Source organism: Gymnodraco acuticeps, unplaced genomic scaffold (assembly GCF_902827175.1).
Source record: "Gymnodraco acuticeps unplaced genomic scaffold, fGymAcu1.1, whole genome shotgun sequence".
Classification (NCBI taxonomy): Eukaryota; Metazoa; Chordata; class Actinopteri; order Perciformes; family Bathydraconidae; genus Gymnodraco; species Gymnodraco acuticeps.
The window spans coordinates 650,355-665,630 of record NW_022989747.1 but is presented as its reverse complement, the minus strand read 5'-3'; the positions used below and the strand labels follow the sequence as shown (position 1 = coordinate 665,630).

Genomic DNA, 15,276 nt, shown 5'->3' with positions numbered 1-15,276 from the left:
TGCAACTATAGAAGTATTATTATTGCTGAATATTAAATGAAGGTATAGTTTCTTTGAATAAAGTTATTGTTTACAGACGTGGGTAAGATGTGACAACATCCGGAATGACCAGAAACCAAACCAGCCGTGAAGTATTTTCTAGAATATTAACTACAACGTTTAGAATGTGTTAAAGGAAAAGTGATGAAAGACAATATGAGGAGAAGAGTCGTGTTTAAGTATATATTGAATGTACAAAGCCTGAATCCTCTGTTTAACGTAACAACGGACATTAAGATGTGGAGGGCCGGCCCGCAGGGAGGAGCCTACAGAAGCTATATAAGAGCAGCACCTGAGCGGTTCGGCCCCTTTTCTCTGCTAGCGAGGGCCAGAGACAGCTGCTTTTCTGTCGGACAATATCCTGTTTGTGACTGTACCGCGCCTTTTATTAATTAAAGTACCAATTTGAAAACATCTCAGAGACTCCATTTAGTCTCCTTTTTAAGCTTCTCTTTCCTGGACGCGAGAATAACCATCACAGTTAACACTACTTAGTACATATCTGACATAAACGATTAAACACATTTGTGCATTCTTTAAACCGAGTCAAGCCGAGTCCGGAGGTGGCGGCACATTAAAGTGTGCACCTGATTGTTTAACTTGAAGGTGCCTGATGACATTTAATCATTCAAACTAAATCATATTTCGTTTATTTTTAACGAAATAAATGTGGTTTAATCCACATAATTTAGGCCTACTGTGTTAATTGTTTAGTATTGTTTAACTTGAAGGTGCCTGATGTGAACATTTCCAGAAGAACTCTAGCTTGAATGGCCTTTGTATGTATACAGTAGGCCTACACATAGGCGGCGCGTGAGGCTCAGGTTTGGGAAGGCTAAATAACTTTTTTTTTCATCTTACGCTGCCCGCCTCCGGCGTCTATAGAAAAGAGATCAACTCAGTGAAAGCACCGCCTGCTGACCGATCAGAGCTCAGTGTGCGGAGTTTAAATCTATCAAGTCATATTACAGGAAAAAGGAAATGCAGTTTAAACTGCCGTATGCAGAGAAGACGCCGACGTGTCGCACTTATCATTCATATCACACTGACATTACATCATCAATCAGATCATCGATCACACATCGATATATCACAATATTTCATTATCTGAGTTAGCTTCTCGAGCCGTATCTGGCCGTGCAACACTTAGTTACATTGTCACATATAGGTTACTGTATGCAGACGTATTATTTTAAGCAACACATTAAGTTGACGAAACACTCAACTCAAATGTAATAAAGTCAGATCCCCTCGTGTTTTAGATGGGGCAGTATCATAAAACTGTTGTACGCTTTCAAACACTCTGTAGTTTATTTTTTAACGAGTTGTTCTGTATTCTCCTTGCAGGTGCAACTATGTGGCTTGTATCCTGGATTATATGTTTAAGTCATCATGGATGTTTAAAGTTCATATTTGTCTAATATTAGTTTACTTTTCATTAATGAAGTATGATGTTGCGCTGTCAGTACACTTGTCCCTGTTTGTGATTGGTCAAATGTAGCTAACCCCGCCCCTTTCACGTGAACGCGTTCTCAGCTGGAGAGAGAAACCCTGGCTTGATTTACCGAGTTGATAACCAGCGCCGTAGGACCGTTTAGCGAGATCGCGTTTGTTAGGGTTAGTTAAGATAACTCAAGCATATCCAGGGTCTGTTGAACTGGCTTCGTGGTGCAGGGCACAGGTGGCTGCATAGCAGCGCTAATGTCAAAGACATTATATATTTATTTGACCAGGATGCAGTTACACAAATATTTGGGAAGGCTTACCCTTCCCTAGCCTACAGCACCCGCCGCCCCTGGGCCTACAGTATAGCCCAACCATGTACACCTTCCTTTTTTCCCGTCCAAAGTTTGAATTGGATAAAGGTAATGGTTATCGATGGTGCTTTTATAGCCTATTGTATAATAACTGTGATTTATATTGTTTTTCAAATGCATATGGCCACCCATTTACACTGCTCTTCCCGTCAAGAATATGAATAGAACTTAGTTAGATCACTTTACATTTCTGCAAATTAATTTTTAATCACACACGTCTCCCCGTCCCGAAAATGATAAATAAAATAAAAAGAGGAAACCATTTTCAAGTTCAGTTTTCAACGTTTTATTTAAAATGACTGACATAACACAGACACCATACTGTAGGCCTATCTGCTGCGGAAACCAGGACGAGCTATTTCGGGATCTGTTTTTCTGGGGCTCCTCAGTCTCTCATTTACCCGGCTCCTGATTAGGACACATCCTGGGGATTGTGTTTACAAACATTGACCAGACCGTTCACCAGCCCCCACCCCCCATGTTGCCTATGCTGTCCTGTGTTGCGAACTCTTTGTTTAAAACGAATTGGCCATCGGAATGTGTGGAGGAATTCTCCCAAGGGTCACATTCCACAGCTCTCTCTCTCTCCTCTCTCCTCTTCGGTTCGGTACAGGTGTGTACCGAAGTGTACCGAACGAATATAACGTTAAACGTAAAAAATTGAGAACGTGAACAACTTTTTGGAAGTAATCTCAGGTGCTGCGTCGCAGCATTCAGAGTAATTTGCTCACATTGGGTTCAACGCGTCATAGAGCGAGCAAGTCATTTCATTGGATGAGAGGCATACTACGAGAGCTGGTCAGAGGGATGCGTTCAAATGTAGTCAGTAATTTGAGGAACTGTCGAAAATTAATGGCGACCGCAGATAAAGTTGAGCTCGAAAATCCTCCAGCATCATTGAAGTCTCCGGTTTGAGAACATTTTGGTTTCGCAGTTACGTACAAGGATGACGGACAAAGACAGGTGGACCGAACCAAAGCTGTTTGTCGGCATTGTTCAACTAAAATTGGTTACGCGGCTGGCAATACATCAAGCTAGCACACTCATTTGAAAAGGCATCACCCGAACGTGAATATCACCGGTACCAAAATAAAACAGACTGAAGTGCAAACCCAACTCCCGCTCGTATGTTAGCCTCCACCACTCGCAGAGAGTTCAGACCGAGCCAAAGCTATTACAAACACCAAATATCCTTATGTTGCCATGTTAGCAAAGCGCTACCTGGCTGTATCTGCTGCCTCTGTCCCTAGAGAGGGTGTTCTCCACAGCAGGAGACATTGTTAGTGCCAGCAGATCTGCCCTTTCAGCAAGCAATGTGGACAAGTTCATCTTTCTTTAAAAAAACATGAAAATACAATGACAAGCAAGTCCTAATGTCAAGTTGGCTGCTTAGGAACTAGTACAGTACAGTTCAAATACAGATTATTTCAGTGAATCGAAAAGCTGCACCTTAATGTTTATTTTATTTTAGTGAAGATTCACAGTTTAATAAAAAATAAAAAACTAATAGTTTATGTTTTGTGAGTACTAGTAGCCTACAGTAAAGTTCAAATACAGATTATTTCAGTTCATCGAAATGCTGCACCTTAATGTTTATTTTATTATATTTTGTATTTATTTGAGTGAATACATTATTCACAGTTTAATAATAATAAAAAAAAAATATATATATATATGTTTTATTTTGTGAAAAAAAATTCTGCTGTACCGAAAACGTACCGAACCGAACCGTGACCAAAAAATCGAGGTACGTACCGAACGGAAATGTTTGTGAACCGTTACACCCCTAGTATATATGTATATATATATGTATATGTATATATATATATATATGTGTGTATGTATATATATGTATATATATATGTGTGTATGTATATATATGTATATATATATGTATGTGTATGTATATATATACGTGTGTATGTATATATATATATATATATATATATATATGCGTGTGTGTGTATATATATATATACGTGTGTATGTATGTATATATATATATATATGCGTGTGTGTATATATATATATATATATATATATATATATGCGTGTGTATATATATAGTTGTAAGTCACTTTGGATAAAAGCGTCAGCTAAATGAAATGTAATACCGTGTTAAATTCAACATGTATAGGTCTTGTTTATTTCAACAACAAGAACAAGAAACTGCATCCATCTTCTTTGTTGTTGTTGAGTGTGTGAAAGAACATTATATCACAAGATGGATGCCGTCGTGTTATTGTCACGTGTGTGAAATTACTATAGATGAACACACTCTTACACCAAATAAATAAGTAATAGATACAAACAGAGAGAATCCATACCTTTCCGGTGACGGAGGTTCATAATCAGAGTCATTACTGTCCCCTTCGTGCGTGACGAGATCACTATCTTCCGACGGAGAGTCCTGAAATACGATGTCCAATGCCTCCTCGACGGACAAAAAAGTCTTCTTTCTGGCTGCCATTGTTACAATGAAGACAAAGAAAACAAATCCTGCTGTTTCGCTGATCGATCTGCCGTTCTCTGCTCTCCTGTCGCCGCGGGACATGCTATGCTACGCTATAGCCTAGTATGCAGCGTACAAAGACTGGGTCGTGCGTAAATCAGCTGATACTGCCTATATTTATACTTACGCAAACTCCTATCTCTGGAACCCATTGGTCGATTTGGGTGATTGACACATTTTTTGAATCGTTAGAGCCAATCGAATCGAGTAGCAGTTTCAAATTACGTAAATACGTCATGCCTGCGGAGGGGGAGCTATGCGTAAAAAGCAGCTCCCGCAGCTGAATCCACGGACTGTTAATCGTTGGACCTACTCTTCTGCCGTGAACATGGGCGTCGCCTGGGGTAGGCATCCGGGGCTTTAGCCCCGGATGTTTTTTCTTTAGCCCCGGACAACTTCTCCCTCAATAATATAATACATTAACCTACTTTACCTATAGGACAGACGGCAGGGATGTAATTTCCCATGTTCATTGAATGCAACACAGAGGCAAGACGATGCCACCAGACCAATCAGAGAGTTGCATGGACATAAACGTGTTTTATTGGCTGACAGGTACGTACCTCTCCTCTGTGACAATGTTTAAACTTTAAACTGTCAGCCCCGGACGCGGAGATTCTGAAGATGGACATTAGACATTTCTTTAATAAAAAAGACGGCAATTCTCAGGTGGTGGCTCACACAACAACCCCAGAGCCACCACCTGAGCCAGATGAACAAGGTATGTACCTGTCAGTAAACTTACAAGTTATGCGAACATGTAAGCAAAGCATAAATTATAGCTACGTTGACGTTACTTTGAATCGCGCGGGTAAGCTAAACCGTTAGCAAGTAGCTATAGCTAGCCAGATATATTAAATAAACACTTTGTCATACAATCTAAATGTTGTGTTTTTTAGCGTTACCTGGTGATTTCAAAGAAAGCTCTCTGGGAAATGTTGACTTACTGTCTGTGTTCGACATGAAGCTAGAAGCTACCTTACAGAAAGAAGTACACAGTTGATCCTGATTCCGGAGTCCTGTCAGTTAAAGTGTTTCATAGTTAGCTTAGCTAAGCATCAACCTAGCACTGAAATATATGGATGTTATGTGACAGTATTTCTGAGGAAAAGTCAGCTGAAATGGTGGCATAGTTGCCACTGCTTTACGTGTCGACAGCATGTTTGAACGTATTTGCAGCAGTAAATGTGGCTGTCTGGCCACTGACGTTGCCATAACAACACCTGCATTTAAATGTGCAACCTCTTTTTGAGACAGATTTTGCATGAAAATATAATTATTCTGATTGATATTCCTATTGACAGCTAGTTTCTATGTGAACATTATGAGATGGACAGCCAGCTAACAAGCTTTTTATACAAATATTTCAGATCAAAGACAATCCAGTGGGGCTCCTGAAAGGGGGCAAGGGACACTATGCTCCCAAATATGAAGCCTTGACCCGCATCTTAAAATTGATATGATCAAAAAATGATCTGCATTGTCGGAGGCCTTTTTTCCTCATGATCATGTCAAATTGTACAGCTTTCCTTAGTGTTGAATGCAGAAAGATGACTATAGTAGAGTATTAAGTGAAAATGACTATATTAAAGTTTTAAGTAAATATATTAAGTGAATTACTCAAACTGCATTTGTATAGGAATGATTCTGTCCTATTGGCAGATAAATTCTCTTAATAGTGATATCTACAAGAGGTTTCCAATGTAAATTTAACTATTTTCAATTGGTTAGTATTACATTTTGTGACAGTGTGGTGACACTCATTTGAATGAAGACACATGTGTGTATCTTGAAATTCATTTATTTGACAGAGCTGGAAACTGATTGACTTACATACTTGTTTGTGTTTACCTACACAGTCATCACAGATGAGCCAAACAGAGTAGAGGATGAAGAAAGGAGAACAGGAGAAAGGGACACACAAGAAGGAGATGCAACAGACAAGAACAACAATGGAGACAACAATGAACAGGAACACCAGAACAGACAAGAGTCAATGAGTAACATGACTGATTTAGGGACTGCAGATACAGGGCCAAGGCAAGTGAGACATCACTGCTTTCCATCCAGCATGTTTGGCCAGCAAAAGAGATCATTTCAACCGCAAACAGCAAGAGATGAGGGATTATTATTTCCTCCTTCCATCCCTTTTTTCTGTTTAATCTGATTACTAACTACTTCTAATAATTTGACATAGTTTATGATTTAATTGGAAAATGAAGTGTGTTTAAATAATAAACCCGTTTCTGATTCTTTTATTTCTTTTTGACATATGGGTGTTGAGAGATGTATCCATATCTCTTAATGTTGCTCTCAAAGTGCACAAGATTGATGCTTTTGACTACAGTATTTAAAAAAAGTTCCTGGGGGAGCATGGCCCGGCCCCCCCAGCGGAGGTGAGTTCCCCCCAAAAGAGCACTTTATCTCTGCCTATGTAACTCCGGTGTAGTGTCCCCTCAGCAACAGATCACTCAGAGCTGATTACTTTCCTGCATTTCAATGGACAGCATATAAAAAGGACACGTGAGCTGCATTGCTTAAGAGATCCTCACATGCTATCTCTTTTACAAAATAACAACAAAACAAAACATCAGTGATCGTATAGTGGTAGTATATTTTTCACAAGCAATGTGAAACATTAAACTTATACAAACTGGTGTAGAAAACTCACATACCTGCGTTGATCTCCTGGAGTGTCTCTACTCTTTCTTCTCCACATCTCTTGTCCACCATCAGAGATTGCAAACATTTCAGAAACAGCTAGAGGTAGGGGACAAACAACTTGTTCGCTGGGCATGTCAAAAACCTCCCTGCTTTGATCAAGACTTTAGGGAGCCTTTCAGCCCCTCTAGTAAAGGGACTGGAAAGCAAGCTTTGAAAATGCAGTACCATCTACATGCTGTCATGTTCCAGACACTGCTCTCCACCACTCAGGGCCTGCACAAATACCTGCAGAAAGAAACAATTGACTTGGTGCAGGCAGTAGATTACAAAACAGCAGTTGAGAACACACTGAAAAGTTACCGAAGTAACGAGAAAGCACATGAGGTGTATGACAAGACCAAGGCCTTGTGCAATGATCTTGATATTCCCGAAACTGTGACACAGAGGAAGAAGCGTAGAAACATGGAAGACTTTGTAGTCAAGGCATCATGTGGAGCAATGTGAAACATTAAACATAAATAAACTGGTGTATAAAACTCGCATACCTGCATTTCAATGGACAGCATAAAAGGACTCGTGAGCTGGGTTCTGGTGCTCAGATTAACTCTTGATGATCACGTTGATAAATCATATAAAACAAATAGCCAATCACACTAAAAACATGTTGCTGTGACTGTGAGCATTAAACAATTAACATTAAGCTAAACAAACACAACAGTACGTTATTGTCCTTATAAAATAAAAACATACATTTTGTCCACCGATATAATACAGGCACCTTACCCTCAAGAGATCCTCACGTGCTCTGAGAATCTCCCACAATCCATTGCTGTAACAAAGCTAATGCAGGCACACGTTTGTGACACCAGATGGCGCAATTGTGTATGTGCATGTGGGGAGTCTTGCAGTAGAAAATTTGACTGTAGCGCCGCCACTGTGGGCTAAGCCCCGAATGTTTCCAGGTCCAGGCAACGCCCCTGAGCAGGACTATAGCAAAATGCAAAACAATTGTAAAATGCAGTGATGACCTGTTTATTATTTCAATCAGTGTGTTCCCTTTATAAGACACAATCAGGCTTTGATTATGATTTATGCTATACACATAGCGGCTACACAGATCACTGCATGACTGCTTTTACCAACCCAGTCTCACGGCATTTCGTGTTCACCAACACGATTTTTAATCTATTGATTCGTGTTCACCAACACGATTTGCTCCTTTTTTTCGTGTTGCACAGCACGATTTTAAAAGCAATGTATTTCTACTGCCTGCAGCACGTCTTTTTCTCCGGTCGGGTCGTGGGAGACCGGAAGCTGTGTGGTTCATAAAAACATGTTCTTACTCAATATCAAGCCACAATTATTGCTTTTATTTTAAATCGTATAATTTCGGACTTTTGTTGCCGTCTGTGAGGAAAATAAATGGGGCTCAGAGCCTCAGAATACGGAAATCTGTATTTTAAAATATTTTTTTCCTTCTAATTCGTTATTCTTTTCAAAATAACACACTGTTATTTACTCACCAATAACACACAATTATCCTTGCTTTTATTTATTGGTTTAATTCCATAATCTCTGGCTTTTTTGGCGTCCGTCAGGAACTGAATTTCAAAATAAAAATAACCGGAAACAGACGTAGGCATTTCGAGCGATTACCCAAGATCCTCAGCTATGGTTTTAAGCTCGCTTATTGGATGTTTTAGCCGCAATGCATGCTGGGATTTGGTGTTTGTATGATATGAAATCCGGAAAACATTTTAAAAGAATAAAATAATACTTAATTCCGAGCGCTCTTGCTTTTCTCTTTGAAAGTCATCACATAACGGCATTGTAATACACGGTTCGGCTGCATTGTATATTACAGATCTGCCGTAGTTCTTTATTTATAGAGCCCTGATGAGAAGACCTTTGGAAAAACTGAGAAAATGCCGCCGAAACGGAATACTTGACGTGGATCATAAATATATTCAACAATTAAACAACATCTTCAATTTCTCTTCACACAATACGTCTCCTTGCAGTATCAACACTAATTCGGCTGACTTTTACATTTGATCTAATTCACAGATAGGTTATATTTACACCATAACGGTGCACAGCTGATATAAAAGGACTGTAGTTTTTAAAGATATTACTGATTTTCTTTGAATGTAAGAATGTAAATACTGAGTCTGAAATAGTATAGCAATATGCTGTAAAATTATGTGAAAGCATGAATAAAACTACACATCTTCAGATGTTGTACATACATAAGTGTCCTACACTAATAATACAAAGTTATGGCTGTGTGTACCTTGTGTGCACCGCCTAGTGGTTAAAGCACGTTATTGAATTATTGTGTTTTATTTGATTAAAACAATATTAAGAGTACATACTTTCATAGGGGGAAAGTATAAATATAGAATATAAAAAATCAAGAAGATACTATAAGTGATCTCTACAATAAAACAGTTTAGTGCAGAATGTACAAAGATATTAATAGGAGGAGGTGTAAAACAGAAAAACGAATTCACCTTTATTTAAACATTAAATAACAGATTAAGGTCTTCTTTTAAATAAGAAAAAAACTTTGGGGGTATCTATCTACAGATAAATATTAAGCCTGACAAAGTACTTAACGTCTAATATATTGCTTTCCTGCAATGTTAACTATGTTGAAGCACTTATTTTAACTTATATTATACATATGAATGATACTCTTATGTATGTAGATAGTATAAGAAATGTGCAGAATATGACAGTTTAATGGTGGAGGTACACACATATTGATAGATGTCTTGTAATGCACTGTTGAGGAAGCTGTGACCCAAGTGTTTCATTCATTGCATAACTACACCGTAGTTGTGTATATGATATGTCAATAAACCTTTGAAAATCTTGAAAGGGATGTGCAAAATAGCCATAATATACAGTCTTTAATTAACTATTAGTAGAGAATAACGAGTAATGAATATACTTTATTACTCGTTTCCATTCATGTCAATTGCAGATACATGTTTAGTCTTCTCAAGCACCAACTATCAAATATCTCTCCTGATTGTTGGCACTTGACAATCACCTTACCTGAATTTTACTCAGGTGTAACTAAAGTCTGATTTAAGGGTTGTTATATTTCACATAATTAATCAGAATCTGCAAAGTAACTCAAATAAATGCAGTGGAGTAAAAATACCAGGTTAACCTCTGAATTGTAGTGGAGTAGAATTACAAAGTATCAATGAGCTGTCATGTGGGTATTAATGCTGCGCATTATGGACACAAGCGATTTTCACCCATTTATTAATTATATGTTTTACATTTGATAACACCAATGTGTTTAATACTGGCAACTTCTAATTGTGGGAAAAACTAAAACGTTCAGTAGAGACGTCCCATAGAACATTTTGCGAAACACAATAGCCAGCATGTGTAGTTCTGGGGGGGCGTTCAATTCCAGTTTTGGATAGTCTGGCGTGGTTTCGTTCCATTTCACACAGCTGTTTGACGCTCTCCGTAACCTTACGGGGACTGTAGTCCTAAACGATAGCTGGGGATTATGGGTAGTGTAGTGTTTTCGGCCATCCTAAACTCAGAAATGTTGACAATCACAATGATGCTCGAAATGTCCCTTATAGGCCTACGTCTGTTTCCGGTTATTTTTATTTTGAAATTCAGTTCCTGACGGACGCCAAAAAAGCCAGAGATTATGGAATTAAACCAATAAATAAAAGCAAGTATAATTGTGTGTTATTGGTGAGCAGTGTTGGGACTAACGCGTTACTTGTAACGCCGTTACTTTTGGCAGTAACTAGTACTCTAACGCATTACTTTTTTAATTCAGTAACGCAGTTACCGTTACTACATGGTGCGTTACTCCGTTAGGTTTTTTATATAGTCAACAGCCAGGCGAACAGAGATGAGAACTGTACTTAAGTACTTGAGTAAATGTACTTAGATACTTCCTGTGTCACATGCGGAGACGGGCTGTGGGCGTGTTTGTGTTGTTTACTAACAAGACTATCATGGCGGCGGCGGAGCTCAAGTCTAGTTTCTCCACCTGGAGATATTCTCACTATTTCACTTTTGTCGAGCACAAAGAAAATAACTTTCTGTTAAATGTAAGTTGTGTCTTGGCGGGTCAAAGATCCTATCTACGGCCCAAACCAGTAATTCAAATCTCTTAAAACATCTGCAAAAACAACATGCTGGGACGAAGCTAGTAGCTAAGACCACAGAGACTCAGCCGACGCCACTCCACCTCCACCTAAGCAACAGCGGCTGGATTTTAACCAAAGGGACTGCTGGCCAGGGAAAAGTCGATAAAGCCATTGCACGGTATGTTGTAGAACACATGCAGGCTATTGCTACAGTGGAGTCACCCGCTTTCAGGGAGCTAGTTAGCATGATAGCATGTCCGGGCGGCACACGGCATATGGGACGGAAAACTTTTTCCAACTAACTGGAGAAAGAATATACAAAAATGGAAAGCCAGCTAATATCGATGCAATCCAGATTGCATATAATGCATGTCAAGTTGATCAACAGGTTGTATTATTCTCCAATGCAATAACAGTAGGCTACTGAAATGAAGGCTATAAGGGCATTAATGGGAGACATTTGTTCAAGTAACGAAAACGTTACTTTTCACAGTAACGCATTACTTTTGGGTTTAAGTAACTAGTAAAGTAACTGAGTTACTGTTGACATGAAGTAACTAGTAATGGTAACTAGTTACTGGTTTTCAGTAACTAGCACAACACTGTTGGTGAGTAAATAACAGTGTGTTATTTTGAAAAGAATAACGAATTAGAAGGAAACAAATATTTAAAAATACAGATTTCCGTATTCTGAGGCTCTGAGCCCCATTTATTTTCCTCACAGACGGAAACAAAAGTCCGAAATTATACGATTTAAAATAAAAGCAATAATTGTGGCTTGATATTGAGTAAGAACATGTTTTTATGAACCACACAGCTTCCGGTCTCCCTCGACCCGACCGGAGAAAAAGACGTGCTGCAGGCAGTAGAAATACATTGCTTTTAAAATCGTGCTGTGCAACACGAAAAAAAGGGGCAAATCGTGTTGGTGAACACGAATCAATAGATTCAAAATCGTGTTGGTGAACATGAAATGCCGTGAGACTGGGTTGGCTTTTACACATACATACATAGCACCCTGCCCTTCCTGCTGAACTCTTCCTGTTGCTCTACCTGTGCCTGCTGGAGAATGAAGAGCCTGCAATGCATGCATCATGGAGTCGGCAAAAAGAGCAGCATCTTCCATACTGCCAAAGTTCAACCCCCACACGTGTTTGGGATCCCGCCACTGATGGAAGTTTGGAGTGGCTTGGTAGTACTTTATCCCTTTGACAATAGGATAGTTGATCACCACCTAACAGAGAGGAAGGATTTGAGACCTTGGGGGTCTTAGCTCAGTCTGTCACAAACACCTTACACATTAAGAGTTATGCAAACTAATTTGACTCAGATGTATAATGTATGATGTATCTGTCAGTTTATACAGATTATGACACCTCAAAGTTTAGGTAATGTTATTGTGGCAGCGGGTGTGGTTAGAGTGGCTCAGCTGATCAGAACCAGGTAAAGAGTCACTAAATAAAAGCATGCTGGTAGGGAGATCCACTGACACGGAGCAGCCTTCTTCCATTCTGCAAAAAAAACAACAACGTTTATTAAAAATTGCCGGGTGGCAGAAACTGAGGTATTCCACAAAGTAACATAAACAATACAGCCGTCCTTTATTTCTTGAGGCTGCTTCGTGTCAGTGGATCTCCCTCTCAGGACCCAGACTACTGCAAGGAGACCAGAACCAGGTTACCAGCATGCTTTTATTTAGTGACTCATTACCTGATTCTGATCAGCTGTCTGGCCTCCAGTGGTGACACTGTATTGGACAAAAGGAGCACATTCATTAATTTCCCAAGTAACATGTAATCTAATCGCAGGGACATACAATCATCCAATCAACCTTCAGACTGAGTCTTTAAGCAACCTCTGACAGTACGCCATGTTTGGTGTGAGATGTGAGAGCAGGCTGAAGAAGCCATATCTCAACAAAACTAAAAACTACAAAAGTATGGGAACAAGCTTTGATTTCTTATTTCTATTGAATAGCTGCTGGCATGTATGTATTGCATAGATAGACCAAATTCAATTATGAGGCTAATGTTGAATAGGTTATGCTGTGTTTTAAGCAGGGGACTAAGCAAACTTGAAATATTTTCATTGAACTTGGTGAAACTGAGCTAAACTGGAATTACAGCTGAGTTTGTCATTCTATTGTTTACCAAGTGAGTTGTTCCCTCAGAGTGTGTTGTACCTGCTGGTCAGCCTGCAGTTTGCGTCCCACCACTCTGAAGGTATTAGCCCAGGGTGATGATAGATGTGGACTCGGCTGATGGAAGGAGCCTCAGATCCCGCTGGCACCCATCGCTTGTGGACATCATCATACAGCATGACTGTTGCTCTTACTTGGCAGATACTAGACTCTCTTTGGGGAGGAGAAGTTATGAAAAATGATGACATGATGCTCATGCTCATTAGTAAAGAAAAAAAGGTTGCTAAATGTGGAGGGAAACAAATGTGTAGTGTAGTGGCAGTAATGTAGATATGGACACCTGGTTTTGAAGCGGTAATGCGTGAATATTCATATTTAGTCTATAGTCTTTGTGTGGAGGGCACTGCACTGTGTATGGTGTAACTTCCTCTCACTCAATATGTAAGGATATATATAATAATCAGGTATAATTCGAACACCAGACAAGAACATTGATGTTGTGCACATTTTTTTTTAAATGGTCAAGGTTTATATGAGCTGCTAACATTGTATAGCATAGTAAAAGTACAATACATAGTGTAATCTGTATTAATACATATTTTAAACCTTTAAATGCATTTTTTTTAAATCTAAATCAGCAACAATAATCAGTGCAGTGAAATAATACAAATTGGTTAGAAATGTATTGCCTTGAATATAAAGCGTTACAGGGAAAGACCATAGACTGTATATATAAAGGGGAAAGACACATCATTTATAATTTTACAAAAAAGTGACATCAAACCTCTTCTTTTAAAGCACCTCTATGATTTTGTCCGTTTGTCATAGAATATTCCTTTTACACTTATTTCATTACTTTACAGTCTGAATCATTATGACTATGAGTTATTTTGACTTAACTTGTTTTGCAAAGTCTGTAGCCTGTGGGAAATATTGACTTCCTGCCAAAATGTTTTTAATGATTTGACAACTTCCTGTGTTCGGCACAATGCTACCTAATATGGACTACTATTTATTTCTTAAAAACGTTATGTATAACTTACCGGGGTAATCAATTGTTAAAGCATCTCAGAACAGAGTCAAAAGTCAAATAAGAAAGGAAAAAGGGATTGAACGATCAATAACAATGAAACATGATATAAAAAAAATGCAAATAAACTACCAGAACAGCTAAGTGCATAATACACCTTTTACCCAATCCACAAATCATTGCACCTATGGTTTGTATTACTGTACTATATTATTATATAGATACAATTATAAATGTGTATATTAATATTAATGCATGTGATACAGTAATTGCTAAGGATTGATGTATTTGTTCCTTAGAGCTGGGTAATGGTGACAGATACATACTAGCTAAACACAATTTGTTAAAAACTATTCTGCTATGCACTCCAGAAATATAGCAGGACATTTGGTTGGAACGAAGAGGATTTTAAGCAGATAGGAAGCTTCATTTCTAGAGGTTTTTAGCTACGCGTGATGCGTTCTAGAGCAAAAACCTAACCCAAAAGCACAGCTTTGATTGCACTAACATTATCACCATTTTAAGACTTACCCCATAGTGTAGCTGTAGTCAGTATCCAAAGTTTCACTTGCTTTTCAACAATTTGTTTCTTCTCATGAAATGTAATCCTCCCTCCCAATACTGCACACCTCAATTGCTCTCTCGTGCACTTCTGCTTTTGTATTTTCATTTCCTAGACAGGGCCTTTTTCTCTTCCTGTTCTCGTCTTCAGCACATTTTGTTTTATTGTTATCTCCTCCTTTATCTGTCTGCATGTGACATATCATGTATTTCCTCCTGGTCCTTGGGTAGCAATGAAAGAACAACTGCAAACTTGTTTTGTTTTGAGAACACTGTACACATCTGTATTAAATATGATAAAAGTGAAATGCTCCACTATATATATGTATGTTTGCTTCAGTGTGTGTGTGAGTGAAACTAACACATTGTCAGTGACT

General features: G+C 38.7%; 1 protein-coding gene across 1 annotated transcript; it reads right to left on the bottom strand.

The window, feature by feature from the left end:
* Nucleotides 1-12,767: 12,767 nt before the first annotated feature.
* Nucleotides 12,768-15,043, bottom strand: LOC117545104 (vasodilator-stimulated phosphoprotein-like). Its single transcript, XM_034214821.1, has 3 exons — nucleotides 14,870-15,043; nucleotides 13,351-13,521; nucleotides 12,768-12,915 (listed from the first exon to the last, which is right to left on the bottom strand). Exons 1-3 carry the CDS (start codon nucleotides 14,872-14,874, stop codon nucleotides 12,864-12,866), a joined length of 228 nt encoding a protein of 75 aa, XP_034070712.1. The 5' UTR covers nucleotides 14,875-15,043; the 3' UTR covers nucleotides 12,768-12,863.
* Nucleotides 15,044-15,276: the final 233 nt, after the last annotated feature.

What these genes read in the sequence shown, in the direction of transcription:
- LOC117545104 (XM_034214821.1), bottom strand. An exon ending in AACTGCAGGCTGACCAGCAG is followed by an intron (nt 12,916 to 13,350) that starts GTACAACACACT and finishes TGTCCAATACAG; the next exon opens with TGTCACCACTGGAGGCCAGA.